This window comes from Diadema antillarum, unplaced genomic scaffold, assembly GCF_040938485.1.
Source record: "Diadema antillarum isolate AM-2024a unplaced genomic scaffold, OU_Dant_1.0 seq00003219_RagTag, whole genome shotgun sequence".
NCBI classification, from domain to species: domain Eukaryota; kingdom Metazoa; phylum Echinodermata; class Echinoidea; order Diadematoida; family Diadematidae; genus Diadema; species Diadema antillarum.
The window spans coordinates 17069-40517 of NW_027273804.1; the positions used below are offsets into that span (position 1 = coordinate 17069).

General features: G+C 41.6%; 1 protein-coding gene across 2 annotated transcripts; it reads right to left on the bottom strand.

Moving 5' to 3' along the window:
* Positions 1-291: 291 nt before the first annotated feature.
* LOC139715265 (uncharacterized) lies at positions 292-22686 on the bottom strand. Of its 2 annotated transcripts, none has more exons than XM_071626847.1 (10): positions 22665-22686; positions 18058-18193; positions 13718-13825; positions 12734-12914; positions 11964-12119; positions 10860-11255; positions 9864-10130; positions 7679-7878; positions 2395-2670; positions 292-1195 (listed from the first exon to the last, which is right to left on the bottom strand). In XM_071626847.1, exons 2-10 carry the CDS (start codon positions 18173-18175, stop codon positions 345-347), a joined length of 2553 nt encoding a protein of 850 aa, XP_071482948.1. In that variant the 5' UTR covers positions 18176-18193; positions 22665-22686; the 3' UTR covers positions 292-344. The 2 variants fall into 2 exon arrangements, with proteins under 2 accessions (XP_071482948.1, XP_071482947.1); XM_071626846.1 differs by having other exon boundaries at positions 9864-10142.
* Between the last annotated feature and the right edge of the window lie 763 nt (positions 22687-23449).

A 23449-nucleotide genomic window follows, 5' to 3' on the forward strand; every position in this document is an offset into this window, starting at 1 on the left:
GTAATAGGACACAGAGATTGCCAGTACGTTGACATCTTCAAAATCTATACATGAAATAATGAAAGTCTTACATGCTGGTTTTCCACATTAGACATACAAGCTTCAAGTGTAGCTTGATTTGCATTCTTCTATAGAAATGGTGAAAAAAAATCCTTGCACAGCAGCAAAGCAATACAGCCTGATGAAAGCAGGATTGCTTTGAATGTAGTGTACATTTACAAAGATGACAAAGTATTTACACAAGACATTACTAGTGAACAAAATTTCAGCATCTTTCTTTACCATAAAAAAAAAAAAATGACAAACTGTTTTTGAAAACTGGCAATTAAAAGAGGCATACTTTGCTAATACTGGGGTCTGCCAGTTGGTGGGCCCATGGGGGGAGGAGGGGGCTGGGCCCTCATGCTGTAGGCCATGCTTTGGGCTTGGAGAGCACTGAACTGTTGAGGGTTCATTCCCCCAGCTGCAAGAGTGTTGGGGTTGAGTCCTGCTGCCATTAGGCTAGCTGCACCTGCCATCTGTATGTTCTGGTGCAGATGGGGTGCAGAACTCTGCAGCTGCTGCATGGTGCGGATTGCCTCGGCCTGGGCACGGGCAATCTGTTGTTGTTCCTGCATGCCCTGAGGTTTGTCGGCAGTAGCCATGCGGATGGGTGTGTTCATCCTCTGGCCTTGTGCCACTCCAGACATAGCGGCCCTGGCTGGACCAACCCCTGGTGGGGCATTTGCAGGTGGGGCCGGCTGGGCCTGCACTGGTACCTGGCCAGCACCGCCGATGGTACGAAGCAGGCTTGGCCCAGTCTGGATCAGGTTATCAAGTGCTTTCTTCACATTGGGGTTATCGAGGTTGAGGGCGCTGGACGCCACCGCAGGGGCATTCTGGGGAGGGGCTTGTGGCGGTTTGGCCACAGCCATCGGCTGAGGGGATTTGCCCAGCATTTGCTGCGAGTTGGGGGTAGCAAGCAATGGGGTCTTTCCTGGAGTGGGAGCTGCTGCCACTGGTGCACGCTGGGCTTGGGAACTCGCAATTGTGGCTGTCTGGGATGACATGGCTGCGAGAGCTGTGGAAACGTTTGTGCGAGAGACACCTGCAGCTATTGATGCTGCAGAGGTATTGTTTCCTATAAGACTGAGAATCTTGGCTTGCAGCGCAGTAGGGTCCTCTCCCTTGGCCTGGGCAGGAGCAGAAGCGGGTGCTAGAACAGTCAAATAAAAAACAAACATTTAAATTGTCATCACATGATTAAAGCATTAAAAAAATAGAATAAGATCCATTTCTGTATAATGTCTGTGTTGTAAAGTAGGAGGAAAATAATATGTACATAAATAATCCTACAAACAAGAATCTTTTTCCAACCATACTACAGTCAATGTGACAGTGGACAAAGCTCACTGGATAAAGAAGCTAAGGAACATGGCAATCCTGGGTTCACGTAACAGACATGCTGAAACGTGAATGGGATGAGTTGTAAGAATCAAGAACTCAGCAAACACTACTTTAGGATGTACAATTTCAGACATGATACAGATCCGAAGAGTCATCGTAATTTCAATGAAGATCTATCACTTGGTCCCACAAAGACTAGGAAAGATATGTACATTTCCTAACATTGTCTAGTGGAAATTAAATTTGATAGGCCTTACAAGAGATTGCATGCAGGCTTGCTTTCAAAAAAAAAAGAAAAAGAGAAAGAAAAAGAGAACATCACGGGGATTTGACCTATTACTTTGTACTTTAAAATAAAAAAAGGATTGGTTCTCTTTGACTGAATTCAATTGAGCCCACTCATTGCATTAATGCCTGTAGAGATCCTTTCTGATGTACACACACACACACACACACACAATCTTGGCCATAATCTTGCGTGATTGCCTGAGTTTAACACTGATAACTTCAGGATGGACAATTCCCATGTCTTGTTTAATTGAAGGTTTGAATTTCCCTGAAAACTGACTTATCAAATCCACACAAGAAAGCCAGCTAGAACTTAATAGTTAAATCAACATTACTTCATGATTGATGGTATATATCAGGAATGCTACTGTCCACAGCATGCATATGAAGAGATCAAGACATTGCAGCCATTCACACAATCATTGTGTGGCAGACTGCTTGCTGCTCCTCAAATAAACCTGCTCTGGAGGTTTCATGGCAAGTGAAATACTCTGCACTGAAGGGATCCTGAGCTGGTTTCATGCTCTCTGCCCCCTTGTTTGAAGGAGGCATCTGGAATGTATGCTAATCTCATTGGAGAAGCAGAATAGAACACATAACAAAATTGGCATGGTACAACACAGCTGACATAGAAGTCTTGCCGTGCTGGGGTTGTTTTGTTTTGTTTTGCTTTTTGGTAATGGTTCCACTCTCAACTTATAACACATCAATTTTTCTCACCTTCGGCCTTCTGTCTTGCAGGGGCACCCTGGTCAAGTGCCATGCGGTCTCGCATCTCCTCAAGGAACTTGATGACGCGGTCAACCTCCGCGAGGGTCAGCTGTCGGCCATCAGCTAAAAGGCTGAATAGCTGGGTCATGGTCAGTTCAGGGGTGCCTGCTTTGGACGTGGCACTAGTCACTGCCAGACCCCGCTTGTCGCGGAGGTCCTGGATGTAGCGCTCAAAGTTTCGTGCCACCAGGTTCAGGGCATCATCTAGAGGCATGTTCCTGTGTTCTAAAGTGTAAAGAAATGTTTGTTTGTTTGACAGTTAGTACAAAAGATCACTGATGACAATCTCCACCTGAAATCAAACAAAAGGTTAAAAAGGCATTTTACCATTTTTCAACACATTACTCTTCACAGACATTTTTTTTTTTTGGTACAAAGAAAAGCACAACAAAAGATATTGCACCCTTGCACAACAGGCAACCATGCACACTGTGATGATTTGGTGAAGACAAATAATGGAATACAATGCATTACCAAAATATCACACATACTGATGTCCATACAGCTTGAAGATTCAACAGAACATATTCAAACACTTTCACACACACACAAATGCAAAATGTTTCAACATAACTTCAAACATTGATTCATAATCATCACTTGCTATCCAAACACCATGCACTCTATGTTCTCAAGTCTCCACATAATGAGAATAGTAAAGGAGCGAATGTCAAAGTACCAGTGATATGATAAAATGTATAAATGCTTTGACAGAAAACAAAAACATCACTTAATAAAGCACACCAGTGGGTAAAGGTTTTATAGTCTCCTCCAATGTCCACACTGAGATTATTTTTTTAATGAACAGCAAATGATAACAAAATCAAGGAAGAAACAAAACATCTTCACACTTTGTTTATGAATTTGTGATAAAAGTAATTTTATTCATACAAAAGAGAGATAGAAGGGCTCAGATTTTCATAACATCACATGACACCATTCCGATGCAGATGATAGAAGTCCATCATCATCAACTTTCCAAGAGAACATAATGCAGTCTAACACCACTCGGGTTCTTGGAAGCTACATTGAAAGTACAAACCCCGAGACCCTGCTCCTAGCTCAAATGGTCACAACATCTAAAACCTTTGTAAATCTTGCACTGCCTTTTGTTTTCCTTGTCTTAGATTTCTTTAAATCATTCCCAGCTACTGCAGCAGAAATTATTTCTCTGTTCTGAAATCAATCTCGAATTCTTCAAGGAGTTTGTTCTTCTTTGTCAGACATTTGATCTGATTTGATGACATGTATGAAGGTAAACACTGAATGTTTGATCTATATCAACAAACTGTGTCCTTCCAGATCTGATGACTTCCCAGACGGATCAACTGCTCTCAAGGTGAAAGTGAATTTTAATAGAATCTATAGACGTTAATCTTAAAGATACACATTCTTCTTCTTTTTTTAACCTCGCCTATACCGGGTAACTGCTGCACAATAATAGAAAGAATATGCGACAGAGATCACATCGATGATTCTTGAGGACTTCTCTTCCACTGTCAGGTCACATCATGAGGTACCTGCTTGAGGAGACTCACATTACTGCAAGGTCAGATACTAGAATCCATGTTTAATACGGTAAATTGTTGGGGTGCAGTGACTACCCCCAGTGATGAGTGTCACATAATATGAGCTACATATTATCTCAGCTCCAACTCACTCAACCAACAAGAGAAATGTGGCCTGTCAATTGCAGGTCCTGTTTACAACACAATTATTGTCGAATCTAAAACGTCTGTCAAGAATAACAGGTTTTTCTTTGTGTGTGTGTGTGTGTGTGTGTGTGTGTGTGTGTGTGTGTGTGAATACTGTCAGCATTTTACCTGTTCATCAATGCTGTGGCATACCATATATACTGTATGTAATCCTATCATAGCAGAACATGTTCATGCAGTGTACCTCTTATCGCTGTGTTCAAAACGTACCGTTGAAACGAAAAGGGTTTGGCTGAAACAAGAAAAATTAGTCGCACCAGATGATGTCATAGTGGGATTCCCCTGTATTTGTACAGATATAACCACTTCAGAGAGTTTATCTGACATCAGTAATGGCTACACAACATGAGAGAGCTGTAATTACTGAATAAATGAAGTAGGGAAAATAAAAACATTAATTCATATTCATAAAGGTGCAGGAAGGACATGAAGGACACACACACAAACAATAAGACAAGCGATACAGGCCTACCCATGTATGCGACTACTGTAAAAGCTGTTACTTTTGTGTACAGATATTTTGAGGCGGCCACGGACATTTTCGCAAGATGTCGTTTTCGCGATTTGACACCAAGGCTATCGTAAGTGCACATAAATGACTGTCTGTTCGCGATGTTTTCATGTGTTGTCAAATTTGTGCTCAGCAGTGATTGGCAAAATTAATGAAAATTATACCCTTGCAAAAATAACAGCTTTTACAGTATTTAATTTCTGCATTGGCCTTTCAGTGTCATTTGCTTCATCTCAAAATATGGCTTCATACTAATTTGTCATTGCGTGTGACTGAAATCTACACATATGCTGACACATATCTTGGCTTTGAGTTATGTTTTTCTTGTTGTTGATTAAAAAAAACCTATGGCCATGGTTTTAGGTACAACAAGTGTCTTCAGCACAACACTATAATGACCGTGTTATATATATATGTGTGTGTGTATGTGTGTGTGTGTGTGTGTGTGTGTGTAATAGAGAGAGAAACTGAACAACAGGCAGACAGTGAAAATATAAAAAGAAGACTTTTAACACACACAATTGTTAGACAGCCTCCACACATACATACATACATACATACAGAAATGTATATTTTGTTTAATTTTGTTCAATTCACACACTCACACCAAGCTGCAGAGTGCAGACACCCAGCAATTTAATATGTATACATATCCATGACATAAATATGTGCAGCCAGTCAATCACTGAAATAGACACAAAAACACATGTGGATACATGAGAAAAATGTATGGACTTTTTCAATGTAAAGAAGTTTCTTGGATGATGACAATTATGAATGAAAAAACAAAGAAAAAAAAGACAAATTTGGTTTTCATTGCTTTATTTTCTTATTTTTATTTGACCCTTTTAACATTATACAGGCAATATCTGCATACAGCAAAACCTAAAGACAAGTCTAGTTTCCCAACAGAATCAACTGCGACTTAAACTTCTTACCTTTCACGTGTACAACTTGCCAACATGAATTCAGCTCAGAATGTAAACTTCTTACCTTCCTTGAGCACCATTTATGTTACAAAAATAAGTCCAGTTCGGAGCTTGAATCAAATTAATTACTACCCATGGTACTTACTTGCTCTGTGAACAATATCCCTTCCAGTGCTTTTTGTCTCATTCATAGATAAAAACAAAGTACTAAGGATGCAAGTCTATCGGCTAACAGACCACAAAGTTCAGCAGTTTTTGCAGTTTCTTTCCTTTTATTCCCCTTATTTTTTTTTACAGTGTGACTGGTTACTTTTTGTGATTTCCCTGTATTTTTTGACCAAATACAGCCAGAAGTCTGTAAAGAGTAATGAAACAAAATGAACACCATCCTTACCTGATCACGATAAAGAATCCTTTAAAGACGATTCTGTATCTGAATGGGGCGCCATATAATCACCGAAACCTTTCACTTGATCCTGGGCTAATATAGGACCAGGCAAGTTCGTGCTGTGAATGTCAATACAACTTACCTTCTTTAGTTTCCTATGCAACAAATACATAGTATTCACACTCTCTTCTGTAAAGGAAGTACCGTAAAGTTCCGTGTATAAGACGCACCCCTACTTTCGGACCTAAAATTAAACAAAAAACAAAAAACACACAAATTTCCACGCAAACATTGTGTGTGTTATACATAGTATTTCAGCTCAAAATTTCCCTAAAATGCAGCATGTATTTGCTTTATTTTTTGTTTCCTTTTAAACTTTTTTTTCACGGTATTCATCGGACATCGGCAAAAAATGGAAGACGCAAAATGCGAGACTTGTTATCGGTACTCACTTGCTATTGTTTTGCCTTTCAATCGTGGTACATGTATCATCAAAGATCGTACTCATGAGTATACGGTACGATCTTTGCATGCTATCGTACATTGATACTACCGTAGACGTGTCTCGCATATTGGCGCATGTCAGAAGCAAAATGTTCATTATGAAAAACATTAACAAGTGTAGCAAAGGGATCGATCGTACGCCGAGACGTACGGTGCATACGGTGCTTAACTCACTGTTGTTTCAGCCGGAGGGATCACCAGTAACACATATGTCTCTTGTACCATGCTTGCATGTACAGTGCTAGCCTTTTGCAAAGGCACGACACGCACACAGAGAGCAATGGACTTGCACACACAGCGCGCAACGGGCAAGCTCACTCCGATCCGATCGCTGTAACTGTACTGTGCACGCTATGCGAGTCCATTGCGAAAGCCCTCTACCTTAGCAAAAAAAGCTAGTGAAGAGCAAAACGAAACGCCATGGGTATGAATACATGCTTGACACATAGTTTCACATCACGATGACATAGGGTCGATCCTACTCTGTATTTTTACAGCTTTTTGTCTATGGCCAGATTGATACTAGTACATCGATAAGTTTTTGCGTCGGTAATTTAGCAATGATACAGAGTACCTGTACATTGCGTATTTTGCAGCTACTAGGTTGGCTGTTTTGGTAGCTTGGTAGACTGATTAGTGATATACATTGGTAGGTACATCATGTATTTAGAGCTGTTGTTTTATGGCCAGATTGATACATCGTTTACTACACTAGGCCGATGTAAGTTTTATCCCGTATTTACAGGTGTTGTGTGTGTCCCAGATTGATACATCGCTCATTTATCAGTAAGTTTTTTAATGATTGCTTACCCTCCGGACGTTGATGGGTGTACATGGCCTCAAGTTGACCTTACAAAAATTAGGTGAAACGTGACAGATTTTTTTTTTCTGTGATTCGACTGTACCCGTGTATAAGACGCGCCCCCCGATTTTTTCATATTTTTCTGACAAAAAAAAAGTGCGTCTTATACACGGAACTTTACGGTATAGTGTTACAGTAGTAACATACTGTTTCTAGGTCCATAGACCTTCAACATGCCTCAATAGCACACACACATGGCAAAGAAAATAATAAACAACAACAACAAAACATCTGACTGACTCAAACACTACTCTTCCCACCAAGAAAAATTCAACAATCACCGAATTTATGAAGGAGAAATGAATATGGTTGCCTCATTCCTACCTTGAGGGGTACCATGCAGAATGTTGAGTGTCACAGATCTGTGGAGCTCATGCTGACTGGATACCATGATTGCATAGAGGGCGCCATTCCGCGTAGCTCCATCGAGGACAGCCTGTATGGAAGCCTCGGGGTTAAGGAACATCATATCTGTTGTGACGTTCAATCCCCTCAAACGGCGTTCCACCATTTCAGCATAGCCCCTGCAATCAAGCAGCAATGAGGTATGATTTTAAATTAAAACGTTTCAAATAAATATCACTAAAAACAACGAGCAATGCAACGAAAGTAAAAATTACATACATTACATGTACAACCTACACACACAGATAAACCATTTAAAAGTTTAAAGTCCAGATTTCAAATGCAAGATGTGCATTGCAACAACTACTGCTCATATCGATCCTCTGGGTTGTGTTCTGATTCAAGTGGCATGTTTTTTTTTTCTTTTCTTTTTTCCCCCAAGCTGTTGCCTAGACTTGGTTCGGCACATCACATCATCATCTCGCCATTGACTGCATTTTCTTCTATTCTCTACCAAGTAGAACACTTCAGAGGGGCATTTCATGAATCGTTTTGTCAGATATTTCGTCTGACAAACTGTTAAAAGCTATGGAAATCCATGCATCTGATTGGCAGAGAGCAATTTTGTCGGACAAAATGCTTCATGAAATGCCCCCCAGATCGTCATAGGCTGAAACAAAAATCAGCCAGTCAGAGTGGTATGTGTATGTCTCCTCCTGCAGAAAGGGTCCTTAACTTTGGGGTCTACTTTGACCGACTGGATTTCTGTAATGTTCTTTGAGCTGGCCTTCCATCTGCAACCTCAAACAGACTTTAAGCAGTACACAATGCAGCAGCACGCTTGCTCACCAGGCTGAGGAAGTACGATCACATCACCCCCGTCCTGGCTAAGTTGCAGTGGCTTCTGAAGTAGACAATTGATTTCAAGATCCTACTGCCCACTTTTAACGTCATTCATGGACAGACCCGAGGACACATGTCTTTCCTAATCAAGCAGTGTCAGCCTTGTCCTGGCCTTCGTTCATCTGGCCTTACTCTCCAGATGCCCATAACACATCTCACAGGATATGGAGACCGGGCATTTTTCCTCTATTGACACTCACCAATGGAACTCCCATCTTTTCTCTGTGTAGCACTTCAAAGCCTCACTCAAGACTCATATTTTTCACCAGGCATTCAATTACAAACTCTTTTGAAGGAGTCTGCACCTTTGAATGTATCCACAACAGCTATTTTATGGGGCTATACAAATGTTCTGGATCATCACAATAAAGAGAACTATGATTTCACAAAGTAGATGATTTCTAGGTACTAGTGTTCAACCCATTAAGAGAAAGAGAGAACAAGATAATGGCTGGAAATGACTACTTAATTTGTAAATAAATATCAACAAAGAAAATTCACAGACACATTCAAACAGAAGATGGCTGATCACTTAGAGAAAATATCAAGGGACATAAAAACACTTAACGCTATGATCCTCCTTGCAATGGAATGGATGAGTAGCCTAAAACTTCGTTCAAGTCATGGTATGCAGAGCTTGAATTACACCGAGTACATGACGCCAATGGACATGATGCTCAACAACCCTTTTCTGGTAAAAGTAAACAGGAAATTGAATAACTCTGATGACAAAAACAGATTTTTCCCATCTTTTAGTAGATCTGCACAATGAAAAAAAAAAAAATGTTTCTTCCAAAATGTGATCTGGGCCTTGTTGTATGAAGACTTAAAATTGATTATAAAGTTGATTTCAACTGTAAGTCTATGGCAGACTGTGTGGTAAGGAAATTTAAAATCGATTTTATCTTTTGATAAAACGGGGCCCTGAAATATTTATATTATCATGCAGTAAGTATCAAGATATTACATCCTAAAACAACAGTGAAAACTTTTGTTGCCAAGCAAAGAAGCATCAATCTCATCAATGTTGGACAAAAGTCAAAACATTATTTTTTTTGAAGTAAATCAATTTCAGCCTGATGCCCTCCTAACTGGCCCTGAGGATGCCTCCCCTAAAATGTGAGATTCAAGGACAAAGTGGGCATGACTCTAATCAAATGAAATTTGAGACCTGATATCTATGAATGAATGGCATTATTGTAGCATGATGAGCTAAAACTATCATATCTTCCATTCTTGCCCCAGTGGGGTGATGCCTCACCTCTGCTGTTTACTGAGCACCAGAATCTCACAGTCCACCGGCTTGCCCATGGCTGGTGGGAGGTAGTCAGGACCAGCCTGTGGAGCAGGTGCAGCTGCTGCAGGTGCTGGGGCCGCAGGAGGTGGTGCCCGCCGGTCAAAATTATCTCCTCTGTCAGGTCTGTCAACTCGGTCAGGTCTGTCAACTCTGTCAGCTCTGTCGGCTCTGTCGCCCCTGTCCAGGCTGCTCCTATCCCGCGGTAGATACGGGTCACGATACGGGTCCCGCCTGTTGGAGAGACTATGATTGGTGAAGCCACCAGTAGAATAACGTCAGGCACAGTGACGCAAGACAAGGGCATTCTACACCTCAAAATCCTTCTAAACTTCTGGCAGGTAATTTGTTTCACGGGGCACAACAAGCAGACTATTCAACACACAAGTTTTAAGCATGAAAAAAAAAACACATAATATATTATTATTTTATTTCATATGCCAGCAGCTTTTATGCAACATCAAGCACATGCAGGCTTTGAGAGCATAGTCTATATATGGCACACTACATTCTGACATGCTTTATGAAGATATATAGGCACAGAGACAAACATGGGCTTGGAAGAAGTAATCATGCATTACATTGATATCTTTTGTGATAATTTTTAAAAAATTGTTATTCTCTTACACAAATCAAAATGCATTAGCTTCAATTTATGCCACTGCACTACATTCCATCTTGTAGAGACTATGCTTCATTCTTTTTGAAGCAGTACACTTCACAGAAAACCTGAAATCAATTTCCTCCAAAAATTGAGCAATACTTTATTGTCTCACCATCCTTGTACAAAAATACAGCAACTTGTTTGATTTACAGTAACTTTTCATGAAAAGTGGAATGTAGTGCAAGCAGAGCACTTCATATTTCAAGAAATTTAGGCTGCACTTCCGCACATGCATAGCAAGGGTTCTTTGAACACAGTGACCAGCAAGTATAGAAGTTGACCACAACTGCTTAACTCACCCATCACCATAGGGATCTCTGTCCCTCTCCTGGAGCCTGTCCCGATCCATGGGCAGCCTGTCCCTCTCCCCAGGTACCCTGTCACGATCTCTATCAACTGAAAGCCTCTCTCTGTCCCCAATTAGTCTGTCTCTCTCCATCCTGTCCCGCTCGCCCCCAAAGCGGTCCCGTTCCCGGTCCCTTTCCCGTTCTCGGTCCCTCTCACGCTCACGTTCTCTCTCATATTCCCTGTAGTATGGGTCGTCCCGGCGATATGGGTCATCACGATAATAGGGGTCGTCCCGGGGATCGCGGAAGTCACGGTCACGCTCGCGCTCGCGCTCTCGGGGAGGGGGAGGGGGCAGACCCCTTTCGTATGGGTCTCGTCTATCATCAGGGTAGCGATCAAAGTCACGTCTGGGGATGAAAAGACATGTAACATCAATGCAATAGCCCTTATCAAACACAACAATTTTCCAAGATGATTACAACAAAGCACCACAGGTGAGAACAACACTATGCCACAGCATACTCCGACCATGCATGTCAGCCAGATGAGATCACTCTAAATGGTAACTTTATTCCCCTACATCACCATGCTGACAGTCTATATGCTGGTGGCGATAGGGTGTCGGCTGACATATAGAAAACTTAAATTAGCTGTGGCTACTTTGTCATCCCACAGACATTTGAAAGCTTTTCTTTACAGAATGCCATCACACATGTAAAAATGATATCATTACGTGTAAGAAATGTGTAAGACAAGCCTCATTGCAGAAGGACAAATAGCTTACTAAGTGAAAACATGGAGTACCCTTCTTTTGGGGGCCACTAAGCAAGTGTCATGCCGACTTCTGGATTTTGTTTGTTTTCTTAAAAATCTGTATAACTCTCATACACATTTCAATAAAAAGTTCCAATGCACCAGAACACGCCATTGAAGGATATTGCATCATGTATAAAAACATGTTTGATACAGGAATTGGAGGCTGCCTGGGAGGAGTAAAAGCTAACTGAAGGTCCACAACATCCTGCAGGTCTTAGAGTCAAGACTTTTGGCTCTATTAAGCATTCATCTCATATTTAAATAAAGGAAACAAACCCTTGTGTTGGTTTTACACATACCTGGGAGGCTCATCCCTGTAGTATTTGTCATAGGGGTCCCTGAACCTCTCATCGTAGCGATCTCGATCTCTGTCACGCATTGGCGAACGCTCTCTCGGTCTAGGTGGGGGATAATCTCTGCCATAGGAGGGGGGTGGTCCGTATGGATCATAGTTTCTGTCATGCAAACACAGGGATAAGATCAAGATGGCACACTGTAGACTCCACACTTTCAGATGCTAAATAATAATTCTTATCAGGGTGTCATTTACCTCTTGCTACAGTGAAAGAGTGATTAGACAAACAACACCTGCAATAGGGCCTACATATTTGAAGATTATTTTTCTTTTCATCATTCAGCAAAACTACAACTCTAAAACTTTTGATAAAAAAAACTGTTCATTAATGTCAATTAGCCTGGAGCACATGTTAATTCAAGACTACAAGTTCTTGTGACTGATTCTATCATCCTCATTTCCTTTGATAGCACTCTGCCATTCTCTACATTACAATAAAATGTTATTGCAAACATACACCAGAATCTTGGTTGGACATCTCAACAGCAACATCCCCCAACAGTAGTTATGACAAAATAAGATTTTCTTCATAAACAATACACCATCAGCATAATCAACCACACTGTTGGATCTGGTCTACAGCATGTGAGGACTGACAAAGTTATTTTCATAAATACCATTGCAGCTGGGGATCAATTGTGATAAAATGCATATTAAGTTGTGAGGAGTTGGAGCAAGCTCTTCTGAAGGATGATAAAATGGGAAGGAACAAACCTGTACTTGTCACGATAGTAGTCATCATATCCAGAGGATCCACCAGGAGGAGGGTCAAAGTTTTCATTTTTCTCTCGCGCCAGCGCTGCTCCCATGGAGTTTGCAACACTGTTAGCGGCGCCTCCTGCGCCACCCGAGGATTTATCCTCACCACCTGGCTTCCTCTTTGCAAGGCTGCATTCTGGAATTATATGATGCCACGATGGTGTCAACGGAGAGAGACAGAATGGGAGGGTGATCTTTGAGATTTGTACGGACACATGGCTCATCATATGGGAATGGCTGTGTTAAAACAACTTATGGGATGGCACTGCGTGTCATGTATGATCAAATACCATCAACCTATTGTCTGTGCTCAGAGAAGTATTGCTCTATTCCCCTTGAATGTAAGTTTCCACTAAAAGATTTTTCTTTCCCTGTTTAATCCATACACTTATGTCAATCTAGCTGGCCTTCGCTTTGCTTTCTGTAACAAATATCATCCTGACATAGTGACAGACAATGTTCATGTTTGCAGTGAATATTACAATCAGATTATGACTTCCTGTTTCAGTCCATTGGAGGAAAGTTTCCAGGTTTCACACATATTCTGCTCATTTCAGTAAAACGATCTTTGCTACAAATCATGTTAAAAATACATAATAATCAAAGTAATTTGCTGGAAAACAGTCACTGTGAAGAAGTTTCTTTTATGCCTTATCCAGGATAGCATCATAAAGATGTCCCTCTAAAATATTTGGAGCAGTCAAATCTGACCAAACAAAGAGGTTCACTACCAATCTTTGCAGATCTATGCATGTCTAAACACGACCTTTAGTGTTCAGCCGCCCACAAAGAAATGTACGAGTAAGTGAGAAGCCACTGACAGCAAAATCTTTATCATCATTCATCATGGTGCCATTGAAAGTACAATATAGCATAATAGCTCTCAGAGCTCTATGTAAAAAGTGTACTTCAATCATCGTCGACATACACAGTAAATACCTATTCTTTTGCCCATAATGGTCTGTCCAGATTCATTGTTGATAGCATCCTGTGCCTCTGCTGGTAAATCATACTGGATAAAGGCAAAGCCTTTTTTCATGAAAACATCTGTAGAAACAGGAGGCATATACAGAAAAAGACAGTTATTCTAGATGATTGACTCATAATTGCAATAAATATGCTTTCAGTTGAACTGTAAGAAAAGAAAAGAAAATGATATGCACATCACAGATGGTTTCTTTGTGTGTTTACCAGAGCAGCAGTAGAAAAAAAAAAACAAAAAACACACACACACACATACACACGCACACACAATTTGAAATACTACGTACATTGATGTTATCTTTATAAAACAAGAATTGTCTTCCACAGTGCACTTTTGTACAGAATACTGATTTAATCTCTTCTGACTCATCGATATAGTTGGGAAGTAATTGGTATAAATCCATGAATTAAACCTCAGATGATTTCATCTGACTTCAGACACATGAGGTTGAATATATTCTTAATGTATGCATCAATTTTTACCCACGCCGATGAAAATCGGCAGGGGGTTATGTAAAGGGTTCCGTATGTTTGTTTGTTTGTTTGTTTGTTTGTTTGTTTTTTTGTTTGTTTGTTTGTTTGTTTGTTTGTTTGTTTGTTTGTTTGTTTGTGTACAAGATAACAAGAGAACGGGTTAACGGATTTGCACGAAATGTTCAGGGAATGTTTGGATAATGACAGGAAAGAATCGATTAGATTTTGGTGATAATCGGTTGACCCTTGCAAATTCTGTGTGACCTTGAAGTTTTGACCCCATGGTATAGTGACCATTCCGAAAATTTCCCGTTTCTCACTTTGCGATTTTCCGCTACCATACGAAGACATAAACTCCCCAACGATCCGACTTCGCTGCTCAAATGTTCGTAAGAATTCCGAAATTTACGTTTAGGCCTATTTGAGGGACTATGTCCTTCTAGATTTATGAAAGTTCGTTCTCCGTCATCACAAACTGGCCCGTATTTTGATGATTTTTCAAATTAACATTGATTGTTTTTTTCGTTGGAGGAGCATTTTGCTCGGTCGCAGTCACACTGCACGATATGCGTGCTCAATGTCAATGCGTGTGCAAGGCCGCTGAAAATGCATCGCGCTCTACACTGTTGGTGCAAAATTGCACCGGGGACGTTGCGGCGCTCGTTGGTGGCCGAATACTGGTGCAGTAGACATTTGCATTCAACCCTTGCATTGAATAATTCCCGTAGACACTAATCATAGGGGTAATTGCCTAGGGGGTACGTAAATTTTGTTTTTCTTTTTTGCTTTTGTGGATACCATCAAAGATCGTACACTCATACGACCTTTGATATTTGATGATTTTTCAAATTAACATTGATTGTTTTTTTCGTTGGAGGAGCATTTTGCTCGGTCGCAGTCACACTGCACGATATGCGTGCTCAATGTCAATGCGTGTGCAAGGCCGCTGAAAATGCATCGCGCTCTACACTGCTGGTGCAAAATTGCACCGGGGACGTTGCGGCGCTCGTTGGTGGCCGAATACTGGTGCAGTAGACATTTGCATTCAACCCTTGCATTGAATAATTCCCGTAGACACTAATCATAGGGGTAATTGCCTAGCGGGTACGTAAATTTTGTTTTTCTTTTTTGCTTTTGTGGATACCATCAAAGATCGTACACTCATACGACCTTTGATATCATCACACTCTCGGCTTGCTATAATCAAAATATCCCGCAAGAAAACGGCGTATTTCTCAATTTTTAGCGCTTTTTCCGCGACCCGTCGCGTAGACAATACTCTTAAAACTGGACTTAGAGTAAGAACCCCAATTTTCGGCCGGCCTCCAATATCCGGACACTTACCACTTATCACAAGGCAGCAAAGTCGACTGTCACAGCACAAGTATATCACATCGTTTCACACACTAGCACACTCGTTCACCACGCGAAAATGCCCGAGTCACCTCCAAAAATCCAGCTAAAATCCCAAATTTTGCCGTCAAAATCGCGGAATCGCCGCGACTTTTCCAAAGCGCGCGCAAATTAGGGCCCGTCTAAAGATCGGTGTCGCCGAAAATGCGCTAAAATTTGAAAAATTACGCCGTTCTGTTGCGAGATTTTTCGCTTATCGCAAGCTCAGAGTGTGATGGTATCCTCAAAAACACAAAAGAAAAACAAAATCTCCGTACGTGCCGATGCAGTGAATAAATGTACAGGGGCTGAATGCAAGTGCAGAGTCCCCAAAATTCGGACACGAACGGGCGCCGCAACATCCCCAATGCAACCTTGCGTCACGAAGGTATGGCGCGCGCGGATTTTTCAGCGGCCTTGTATGCGTACTGAGATTGCACGCGTGTCCGGATTTTGGGGAATTGACAAGGTGATAATATTTGGGGATTTTGTGAAATTTTATGATCGGTTTGAGAAAATCAATATTAAGAAAAATTAGTTTGATATATGTAACAAACATTATCATAGATTTTATTTTGTGGAAAATTTTTTCAGTAGAATAAATATTGCAAAAAAGCTTAAGTGTCCGAAAATTGGGGCTTTTACTCTAATTCGCGCGCGCTTGGAAAAGTTCCGATTCTGCACTTTTGACGGTGGAATTTGGGATTTTCGATGGATTTTTGGAGGAGACTTAAGGACTTTCCTGTACGTGAATGAGTGTTAATACCGTATGTGTAATTATGTGATTTGCGTGTGATGTGACTGTAGAACCAAAGATCGTACACTTCAGTGTACGATCTTTGGTAGAACTCACTGGCTGGTGATAAAGCACACTGGCAATTAAGTGGCCGAATTCTGGTAGATGACCGAATGCACATTATGTTTACCCCGACTTTGTACTTAGGCGTGGGTCTGCCGCCTTTGACGGCCCCTCTCTAGTTTTCACTGAATTGATACCAGGTCAGGTTAAATTCTGTGATTCATTTCAAGCTATACAAGGTGAAGTTCAAGAAATCTGTATTGCCAATGACCAACACTAAATATTTGTGAAGAATGCAGTGGGAATTGCTCTTTGATAATTCAAAAATTGTTTCTTAGATTATGCCAGTTATCCTAATGCTAGTAATGATTTAATACATGAAGTCATTTGTCCCTATCTACCAAATTGCATACTATTCTTTGAACAATTGCAAATACAGTGAAATCTTTGAAACTACCAATGAATGAATCATTACACTGCTCTGTCAAAGTGCCCTGATGTTCAAACTCTTGCTGACAAAAAAAAAAAAAAAAAATAGTGTCTCTTTCACTGAAGTGTTCTCAAATTTCATAATTTCATTGTCCAGTCATAGCTCAAATACAAAGTTGACAAAATATATCCTTTTTGAATGACTGCATAAATACTTGAAACACAGTGACAATGGAATCCAGAGGCCCGTTTCATAAAACTTGTCATCAGTGACAAGTTGTCATAGATGTGACAAGCTACGGAAATCCTTGCATCTGATTGGCTGAGAGCAAATTTGTCATAGAAATATGGCAGTAATCACTGATGACAAGTTTTATGAAACGGGCCCCAGGATGCCATTAGTTTCACTTCCCATAACAGGCAAGGTAATATGTGAAGATACAGGGCTCAACATAAGCGGGGCCCTGTGGCCTGTTTGGGACACAAAAATTCATTGCCAGGCCACCAAAAGAAAAAGTTAGGGTCGAGCCTTCAGATATATAACTATTTTTTTTATTTTTTATTTTTTTGGCTGGGGGGGGGGGGGGGGGGGGGGGGCAGGTATGAATCATGTTCAGCCCGATATATGACACTAGTCTAGCATAAATTTGTATGTGATGCATCTGTCCCAACATTCACACTGGACCACATGTCACAGAACTGGGACTTGTCCCCCCATCCCCCCGAAACAAGTTGGGTAGGGGAACAAAATTTGGAGGGAGAGAGTGACCTTGGATTGTAATTGATAGCTTCCAGCTGTATTCATCAAATGTGTGCATGTGCAAAGTTTGGTGTCATGTAGCAGGCTTGCCCTAAACCCTGATTGTCCCAGTGGCAATGGCTTGGAGACCTCGAAATAACAGTGTGGACAATCAGTCATTATCAAGTTAAGATCTTTGGTGGCTGTCCCCATGGGATCTAGTGTGAACACACACACAGGGGGAAATCTTATTCTAAGAAAACAATGTACACTGTACTATAACTTTGTTTTTTAGTCATACAGCGGGCACTACAATCCATCACAATCAGGGTCACGACACGGAACAAATATACCAGTACCACTACCACGGTACTCCTAAAACTAGATTTTGCACTAGATTGCGCTTTGCATCCAGTGGAAAAGGTGCTCTATAAATGTCTACAATTATTATTTAGCACTTACCTGATATCTTGCCATATTTTGCGAAACGCTCTCTGAGCTCTTCTTTATCCATTTGGTCTGTGGGCAAATTAGCCACGAAGACACGGGAGCCGAGGTTGATTTTTATGTCATCAGCCATCTTGTTTGAATTGTATATCTGTTGACGAGCAGAGAGAAAGACAATATATATCACAACTACAGTCAAACCTGTCTATAGCAGCCACCCAAGGGAGACAGAAAAAGTGGCCGTTATAAACAGGTGGCTGCTATAGACAGGTTATCCAACTTTGTGTGCATTGCTATACATGTACACGTATCATTGTCATATACATCTGTAAGTACTTACATTTAAGCGTATAGATACATGTGTGTATGCACACCGTCACATGTGTTTCATGCATTAAACAATGCCGGTGTTTATGAAATTGTTGCACAGTAGCATGTGTAAAGTCATTACAAAAGCTTACCACTAGTACATTATCATGACTGAATGAGTGCTGAAAGAAGCAGTGGCAATCACTGAACGTTGCCCATGAATGATTGGCACGGCTAAAAAGCAGTAAAACATGCTGAACTATCAGCTTGGCTACGGCTCCATCGGGTCTGTGGCCACTATAGACAGGTTAATATCTACTGCGGGAAACAAAATTTTGTAGCTGCTGGCCACGTTAGACAGGTGGTCGCTATGCACAGGGTCTATAACAGGGCTTTTCTCTCAGGGGGGGGGGGGGGGATTTTTCAGTGGCCGCTAGAAAATAGACAGGTGGCCCCTAAGGCAGGTTTGACTGTATTTCAACACCTTTGATGTGACAACTTTCATATGGCAGGTAATCATTGCTACAAACGCTGCAACATGTTTGCAAGATAGTGTACATTGTACATGTACTACTATTTCAAACCTGGCGTTCATATGATCCCGAAGCGGGGAGAGAGGGAGAGATCTAATCTTTTTTACGATCGACCGTCCACATGTGTCTTGAAATCCCCCGCTGAACGGGGGACAAATCACGACTGGTGGTTTCAGCTGTGTCGTAGGTTATTCGCCACCACATTTTGAGCATTCACACTTCCGAAGAAAACAGCTGCGTGCTCTGTCCCCCGCCAGAATTGTTGCCGGACTCGACAAGCTTTCCGGGGAGCGAGGAATCTCCCATTGAACGTCCACACGATGGGATTGCCGGGGGATGTCCTGGCAAACGGGAGATTCCCCTCGAAGCGGGGGATCGTCTGAACGCAGGGTAAGTAACTTTTCCCTACTCGTACTCCCCGTCTGCTGCATTGCCCTGGGCCACATATGGGCCACCCACCGTGCAATAGGACCATATGTACAGGTTGTAGGTACGCTAAAGGGGCACAATTTGCACAATCATCTGCTCTTTATGCCAACCTCAATACGACTGTGAATTATTGTTAAATCACATCCAAAACATTCATAAATTTGGGGACATTGGACAAACTCAGCAATTTTCCTGTTAAAGTCTTTTAATGGAAAATTGCTCCGTTCTCAAGAGCAGTTCACAGATGCTTGGAGTGTGGTTGCTACTCAGCGAATCAGTATCCCATTATTAAAGCATAGCAGCCATCCAGTGCCACCAGCATGTGCTCACAAATTCTGCACTCACATACTAGGTACAATGTATGTCATGCGATTGAATAGCGAGCGACTACTGCAGTACATGTACTGGTAGTTTCACTATTCTGATACAAAGTTGAATTGTTATGAAATATCAATCATGACATAAGCTGAAACATGTGAGAATGAAATTCTGTGGCCAAAAAATATCTCAGAATTTAGAGGTTGAAATTTTGAGTGGCCTGTGCATGTTTCACGTCTTTGTTCAGACAACTTGGCTGCATACTTTCACCTTCATTTTCAACAATCAAAGGTGTGTGGAAGTTTTGCATTGTTGCTGCGATTTGTAAGAATAACATTATGATGTGTTAATGAAAGCTGAAATTCATCATTTAGGCCTATACCCAGAAAATAATAGCACTAACACGATGATCTAGAATTTAGAGTAAACTGATGAAGTGATGTCACATAAACGCCGTCCCTGTAAAGCTGTAAAAAAATGTGTACTTTGCAGTGCTAGCAATGCATCACTTGTCCTCTGAGGGAGGGCGTCCTTCAGTTACTGAGGACAGTGCCGTACAAGTGTATATAAAGAGTCAGGACAACTGCTAAATCAGTCACCATGTCATTTACTCAGCGTATGTTAATTGTATTACCCATTTCTTTGGAGAGGGTTGGCATGTATGCGCAGACATCTTCTCATATTATGAACAAGCCAAATAAAATCTAATACCGTTACTGTGCCATGTTGTAGTTTAGAATAGTGAGTGCACATTGAAATGACAAGGCTCCACAAAATCTAGACAGAAAGACCCATCTGTCTTGAGGAGTCTTTTACTTTTTTCATGACATTATCGCTTTCCTACGGTAAAGGAAGGGATCCGTGAAGCCAGACACAGTCTCCATGGAACATTTCCCCGACAACCATATAGACAGATCTTTCAGTCAACACGAAATCATGACTTCTCTAGTCTTAAGTTAAAGTTACTAAGTTTGTATGGGACTAGATGGCAGATATTCATTTACTTCCGCCAAGGAAGGAGGTTATGTTTTCGTTACCGTTGGTTTGTTCGTTCGTTGGTTTGTTCGTTTGTCCGTGTGCAAAATAACTCAAAAAGTAGTTAACGGATTTGGATGAAACTTGCAGACAAGGTTTAGAATGACACTAGCCCGACCAGACGCTGTAAGTACGCTGTGTCGCTACATACCTACGTACAGCGACTGGGCTGTGTATAGTTAGAATGACACAAAAAGTAATTGCAAACGATTAAATTTGGGCAGTGATCCCAGAATTTTGGGGGAATTTATGAAGGATTTTTGACATTTTGGCAGGTAGGGTCAATGAACTTGGGAGTTCAGGCTGCGCATATTTCAGGTTCACATGCGCGCACTATAAGGCGTGCTCTAGTTTCTGCTAGAGCGAGGTGCGCCTTGCAGCTGAGGCTTTATGACGTAGCAAAGGCTTCTATATTGGGAAATCGGGCGACTTTCAGCACACAGTGCTATAAGTACGTATACGTATGGGTGGAATCACTGATATCTCTATGGAAGAACAAGATCAGTGGTGGAAATGAGCTGTCTGCTTGGCGGAGGTCTGCGCTGTTTACTATAGGCCCTAGACAGTATTGGCTTGCACTGTTGTGTTGGCCGGGTTCATATTTACCCATAATCATACGTTTTTGTGCGAGGATACATGTAGATCGTGCACAGTGACATGTCACATGGTATAGTAGCCCAACCAGACGCTGTAAGTATGCCGTGCGAATACAACGACGTACCTACGTACAGCGACTAGGCTGTGTATTGTTCAGTCCGGGAAACCCGCTCATGAGGACTGCCCCGCCTCATGAGGACCCCCTGTACGCCTCATGAGGCCCCCGGGGGAGGGCCTCACCGTGCGCAAGCTCGCTCTGAAAATCTCACAGCTTGCGCGCTGTCTGCATGTGCTAATGGGTATGGGGATGCGTGATGTGATGTGACGTCTCGTCGCGGGATTCCAGAAAAAGCGCCCAAAGTTTAGCGGACGGCGGAATTGACGAAGAAAGTGAGCCCATCATACCTACAAAGTGATTAGACTAACAAACTGGAGTACCCACCTACTCTATCAGTGTGGAATAGCAATTTGGAATATAAGAACAAGATCAGGTTAGTACTGATTTTATTTTTCTCGTTACGAATTTGTGTCAAAAGATGTCAGACTTCAGCTTCACGAGGCTGATTCGCGCGCAGAGAGGTGAGAGCCGCAGAAAAAAGCACCGAAAATATTCAGTCGGATCAGGCCGCTAGGTGCGGCAGTCTTGCATTGTGCGAACACGCTGGCGCCCGTGTTTTGATGGGTGCTCTGCATCGGTTGATTAAAACTCGATTTTTGAAGAAAAAAAAACAGACAGGATTTTTTTCTTTTCATCATGGATAGTGGACATGTGTGTGTAACAAAAAATCACCGTAAGAAGTTGCGACAATTTATACGTCAGATGTGAGATGAATAAGAAGTGAATAGGGGTCCTCTTGAGGCCCTCCTCCGGGGGCCTCATGAGGCGGGGCAGTCCTCGTACGGGGGAGCAGTACAGTCCTCATGAGCGGGTTTCCCGGACTGTAGTTTTGTAATGGTATACAACGTATAGTATACGGTTAGACTCCATAATCTAGACGATTAGTTCTCTCCTCTACACAACTGATGGGAACCACCGTAGCACACAATTACAACCTCCCTGATTAGGAGAAGGGACGTAAATATGGCATAGAAGCAGGCCCCTGCTAATTACTAGTAATACATGCTACTAAATCTACAGTAACAATCAACACTCACACGCACACTACACTAGGTCTAGTCACAGTCACACTGTCACACTCGCAGACTCTGCTGACTCGTGAGTGGTACAGCAATGTCAATGACCAATGAATGTAATTGCGTACATGTAACATGAAAAATTCTGTCCATTTGAGCAATAATACACAGCTAAGTATTGACTGAAAATATACATTTACAACACGGCATTATGAACACTGAACGAAGTCATCATTCTATAGTACTTCTTGCAGTAATTTCTCATACCTTGTTTCCTCTTTCTTGGTCAAGGTAGTAGCGGTAGACAATGTATTCTAGTGTACAGTGTGTGAGAGACGCTTGATTGCGTGCGTGTGTGTGGTACGTATGCGCACATGTCCCTGTGCATACAGATCGCGGTTACTGTACATCACACATGACATGCAAGGAAGGCACAGGCGAGCGAGCAGCAGGTGAGCCCACGCGCATGGCCACCTGCTAGTCTTTGCATAAAACCATTGAATGAATATGTGATAAATATATAAATTAAAAGATATATATTTGTTTCGGTGTATCTGTTTAATTTTGTTTGTAAAGATGCCGTAATTTTATGTATTGTCAACATAAGTAAAAAAAAAAAACAAACGTGAATTTTTCTTGGCAACACTGTGGATCATCTCGTACATGGCTGACGTCTGGCAACCCAGAAGAAAGTCTAGAAGATCCACTTATACTAGTAGTACCACGGTATCTAAAAAGTAAAATCTGTGTACTCAGTAACCGATCGTTTCAGAGTACTAGTACTAGCAACTTCTCCAAAGTATACTCTGCTCCAAAGTACTGTGGTACAATTTTTCTCCAGCAAGCTTTTCACGAGACTAGGGATTGAGGTGCACCTCCTGATAAGCATGCGATGAGACAAGTCATCAGGAATTTATCTACCATGGAATTTTTGTGAAAATTATGTTTCACTTTTTCTAATATCAAAGTCATTTCGCTTAGATCATGCGGGTGCTTGCCTAAACAAACATATATGCAGTCCAACAAGAACTTGGGGCCTACTTATCATTCCT